The 5,168-nt window shown below is 35.6% G+C and overlaps 1 protein-coding gene across 1 annotated transcript; it reads left to right on the top strand.

Annotated features, from left to right (window-relative positions):
* Nucleotides 1-3,163: 3,163 nt before the first annotated feature.
* Nucleotides 3,164-4,024, top strand: LOC143738580 (T-cell ecto-ADP-ribosyltransferase 2-like). The gene is made up of 2 exons (XM_077230572.1): nt 3,164-3,214; nt 3,290-4,024. Exons 1-2 carry the CDS (start codon nt 3,164-3,166, stop codon nt 4,022-4,024), a joined length of 786 nt encoding a protein of 261 aa, XP_077086687.1.
* Nucleotides 4,025-5,168: the final 1,144 nt, after the last annotated feature.

The raw sequence follows: 5,168 nt of genomic DNA, 5'->3' as shown, positions 1-5,168 counted from the left end.
AATAATTGTATGCTCAACAATGGCAGTGTTGCTATAATCCATAAGGTAAACTTAACATAACTCATAAACTTAATTGGCTTCTATATGAGTTCAGTGATTCAGGTCAAATGATTGTGATATAATGATTGTTAAAACACAACCAAAATCTACAGATCAAATTTTGTATCTGATCATCTGGCTGTTATAACTCATGTACAGCAGCCAGAAAAAATATAAAGTAAAAAATGTGGGGGTCAAGAGCCCAACTAAAACAAACACTGATCTCCATAATGGTGACTTTAAATTCCGGTTTTCTCCTTCAGTGATTCTGCTTGTTAACATCAGTTGTCTTCAATAATGCGCAATCATTACTCAATAATTCACTTAATTATCTCATTAACTTTAACACTGCTTCACAGTTTAATTTGATTGCTTAAAATGACTTCCATGATGTTGAAGTTACATGAACAAATTATGTTTGTTTAACGAAACCCAGTTATGTGGAACCTGTGGAACCTGTTTACATAGAAAAGTTAAGTAAAGCCAAAACATCATTTTTTTGAGTGCACTTTTGTCTCCTTAAAAGCTTTTTTTTCGGTTTGGAAGCTTATAAAAATGTATTTCTCGATTTTGTAGCTTGTTTGCTGTACAGCTTGTCACACAGCAGCTTTTAGGCATTTTTCTGTCTTTTGTTATGTCATAAATGACAAGGAGGCACTCAGCCTCTCGCAATGCAAAGTCAATGGAGACGGTTGGATTGTTTCTCCTCCGGGTGGGCGTGGTCTTCAGAATATGATGCGTTTCGCTCTGCCTCTATGACTACATATTAGACTCCCCCCAACCCCAACCATGCTTTATATAATAAACGTCTAAGTTACTAATGTAACCCCTGTTCCCTGAAGGAGGGAATGGAGACGTTACATCAGTGAGATGTAAGAGACTCATTGGTTCTTGCTGAAGCTCAAACGTGCTGTGTAACACACAAGAATGAACTTAAATGGTTCTTGCGGAAGCTCAAACGTCCTGCGTAACATGAGAATGAACCTCATTGGTTCTTGCAGAAGCTCAAACGTGCTGCGTAACACATGAGAACCAACCTCATTGGTTCTTGCAGAAGCTCAAACGTGCTGCGTAACACATGAGAATGAACCTCATTGGTTCTTGCAGAAGCTCAAACGTGCTGCGTAACACATGAGAACCAACCTCATTGGTTCTTGCAGAAGCTCAAACGTGCTGCGTAACACATGAGAATGAACCTCATTGGTTCTTGCAGAAGCTCAAACGTGCTGCGTAACACATGAGAATGAACCTCATTGGTTCTTGCAGAAGCTCAAACGTGCTGCGTAACACATGAGAATGAACCTCATTGGTTCTTGCAGAAGCTCAAACGTGCTGCGTAACACATGAGAATGAACCTCATTGGTTCTTGCAGAAGCTCAAACGTGCTGCGTAACACAGGAAAATTAACCTAATTGTTTTTTTGGAAGCTTAAATGTGCTGCGTAACAGGAGAATTAACCACATTGGTTCTTTGCGGAAGGTCAAACGTGCTACGTAACACATGAGAATAAACCTCATTGGTTCATGCAGAAGCAGAAACTGAACACACATCTGTAAACTGTATCCAGTGTAGACAGAGTCAGTGATTATAATGGGTTTATTTGCTTTTGACGTAACGCTCACATCCAGTATAGGCAAACATCAGCTGCTAAGCATCTGAACGCCAGTGGGCGGGGCCTGTGATGTTAAACTATTTGTCGATGTCTTGCTCTGGAGGCAGTCATATGCAAATTTGCCTGTGTGATGTCACAGATCCCGCAATATCAAAACGAGCCGTTTTTGGAGCTTGACTAAATAAATGCTTTAATGTTTATTGAGGAGGATATTTCAAGCTATACAATTTGCAGATTGTTTTAATAGTCTTTGACCTCTTATATGTCAAAAGATCAAGGAAAATTTAATTGATCATTTCATGACCCCTTTAAATATCTCCAAAATATGCTTACATGTATAAATTCTAGAACAATTTCCTTTAATACAAAATGTGTTGCCCTTTAGCTTTAAGTGCACTGCTGAATGCAGTGCCATCAACTATAGAAAAAAAAATAAAAATTGTTGTTTAATGCAAACGTCATTATTCATTCCTTACAGATAACACATTAAGAAACACACATCTGCATATTCAAACTGAATCACATACCTTTTTTCACTTTAACTCTGACAAAGCTTCAACACCATTCTCCCGAAAACCCCATTGTCAGTGTCATTGCACAGTGCACAGAGAAACAAAACCACAAAAGTTTGGTTATTACACTATCAAAACCTACTGGAGGTGTTGTGTCTTTTCTTCTTAGCATGCAATTATGACTACAGACAACTTGAATTAAAATAAAACTGTTTGCTGAGGTTTTGAGCAGTATTAAACAGGGATTCAATTGTTTCTGCAGCGCACATATTGAATCACGTTCTTAGTTCCCTACCCTGTTCCTCACAGCTCTTACTCTCTCCAAAGCATTATGGCATAATATCAAGGCAGTTTACCCTGCTTCTGTAATTATTCAGCACTATTATGAACATTCAAAACTATTAATATTCTAAATTATTCACAACAAGGGTGCATGTCATGTGTTTGTCTCTGTAATTGCTGCAAGCAGCTGTACTTACTCTTCAGATCTTAATTTGTACATCAGTAGATGCATCTTAAAAAAACATTATTTAGTGTTGTCCTTAATATGAGTGAACTGAATTATGCACATTTCCATGATCATAATCTGTTGTCAACCCTGCTTTCGCTGGCACTGACATGACAGGAAAGAGTTTGTCCTTGAAAACCACACATACACCAGACTTTCACAGGTGTTGCATTATGGAGAGTTAAACTAATCACATGAACTGTTGCACAGTTGTTCAGTACTCAAGCACAGACATTTTCAGCCGTATAAAAAAGCCACCTTCCTCATCTCTTGGTTTAAAGAGTCGTTGTCGGATAGCTGAGCGACTGACTTTTCTGATCTTTTCCTCTCTTCATTAAGCTCCTGAAAAAATAGAAAAAAATAGACCACAATATTCTCAGGTAATTTTAGGGGATATTTTGCCATTGGAGTAATGGATTTAGTGAAACGCTGTTGTCTTTCATCATCTGTTCTTCACTAGATCGACTAGATCATCAGAGGGACTGAATCAATATGCTGCTGATCATTGAAGCTCTTCTTCTCATTTTAGCTGCTCTAGGACAAGTAAGCTTGTGTTCTAGTTGAAAATTACAGACATTAATACTAATGATGTGATCATTATGATTCATGTTGCTGCAGGATCACAACGCTGCTGCTGAAGGACAGATATTTCCATTGGATATGGCACCGAATTCTGTTGATGATCAATATGAAGGTTGTAGAGAGAACATGGCGAATCTGGTTATGACAAAATATCTGGAGGATGAAATGTCTGACTCTGAATCTGAATTTACAATAGCTTGGAAAATTGCTGAAAAGAAATACAAGGCACCAGGGGATAACTTGACAAAGAATCACTCAATTGCTATTTATGTGTACACAAGCTCGATTTTAAAGCTATATAAGCATTTCAATGATGCTGTTCGTAATGACAAGAAAAAATACAAAAACAAAACATTCGAATGGTATTCACTTAACTTTTTGTTAACAGACGCAATACAGATTCTGAAGAAAACACAAAAAGGATGCTATTCAACTTATCGTGGTACAAATGTTAAGTTTAACAGGAATGTTCTCGACAATGAGGTTCGTTTCGGCTCATTTTCTTCTTCCACTTTGAATCGTAACAAAACAAGGTTTTTTGGAAATAAATCTTGCTTTGTAATCAAAACTTGTGAAGGTGCTGCTCTGACAAAATATTCTAAGCTTCCTCGTGAGAAAGAGGTGCTGATTCCTCCATATGAGAAGTTGAAAGTCACTGCAGTCAAGACAAGAAGAGATCAGAAAGATCTCTGGTGTGACACTGTGTTCACTTTAAAAAGCACTGGAGCAAGAAGTGACCTGAACTGTGCAGTGGCATTTAATAAACCATAACAAAGTACTAATAGTACTATTCTAAATGTCATAATCATTTGTTAAAAAAACAAGTATTCATTACTTCAATGAGATCATTGCCATCATCTTTCTTTAATTATTACATTGTTTAAATTAATACATTTTTAACTAACTGTGATTTTGTATATGTACATTTCTGAAATACATAACTTAGACAGTTACCTAAAAGATCACTCTAAATTGTAATGTGGACTCGTGCATTTTCTGTAAAGCTGCTTTGAAAGGATGTGCATTGTGAAAAAAGCACTATAAATAAATGTGAATTGAATTGAATTACTATGAATCATACTGAAAGTTCTGAACAAAGTGCTTTGAATTGATATGATTTAATCATGTACATCAGCTCCAAAATCACTTTGGTTTAGTTCATTAATACGTTGTCAGAAAACACAATTAACATAATTTCAACTAAATGAAATAAAGTTATTTTTAAGTGGCCTCAAAGTGATTTAATGTGTCTCTAATTCATTTCTCCATATACTTGCATCTTTTTGCATCACATTACTAAACATTTGTAGTGCTTTCTATAACTGTCAGCAATAGCATACTGACTGAATGACTTTCTAAGTGCAATGCAGCTTGCAGCAATATTTTCAATATTTTAATATTATCAATACGCTAAAAAGTTTTTGCTTTTGTTGAATTTAATTGGTTTCAATTAACTTTGAAAATTATTTGTTTATTATTTAAAATTTAAGGTAATATTTTTTAGTTTAGTGATGTTGGAGTTCTTGTGGTTTTCATTGTGCAGAAGAGTGAGGCTTGTGGTTTTGATGTGTTTGGCTTTACTAACACCATGACGCTTTATGAAATGAGCAATAGCTGCTAAACCCTGTGAAATGACGAGTCTCTTCTTAAGTGTTCATCCCTTTACATTCAGTCAAAAACTATGTTGCTAACTAGCAGAAAATGAAAAATATTCATTTCATTTCAAAACCATTGAGAAATTGGATTTCTTTCAACAAAATATAATTTGTTTGAATGGAAATATTCTATTAATTTATATTAAATGGGTGGAAATGTAATTGTTCATTGAATTAAAAAAAAATAAGCTTGTGAAATATATGCAAGATTATGACACATCCTAAGCAGAGAGAAACTCAGAGTTTGTCCTGCATGAAAC

The sequence above is a fragment of the Siphateles boraxobius genome, unplaced genomic scaffold (genome assembly GCF_051911475.1).
Source record: "Siphateles boraxobius isolate OS27281-9 unplaced genomic scaffold, OSU_SipBor_1 15, whole genome shotgun sequence".
Lineage (NCBI taxonomy): Eukaryota > Metazoa > Chordata > Actinopteri > Cypriniformes > Leuciscidae > Siphateles > Siphateles boraxobius.
Note: the sequence above shows the minus strand (reverse complement) of the source record. Positions and strands in the feature narration are given on the sequence as shown.

What these genes read in the sequence shown, in the direction of transcription:
- LOC143738580 (XM_077230572.1), top strand. Translation starts at nt 3,164, where the DNA reads ATGCTGCTGATCATTGAAGCTCTTCTTCTCATTTTAGCTGCTCTAGGA. An exon ending in TTTTAGCTGCTCTAGGACAA is followed by an intron (nt 3,215 to 3,289) that starts GTAAGCTTGTGT and finishes ATGTTGCTGCAG; the next exon opens with GATCACAACGCTGCTGCTGA.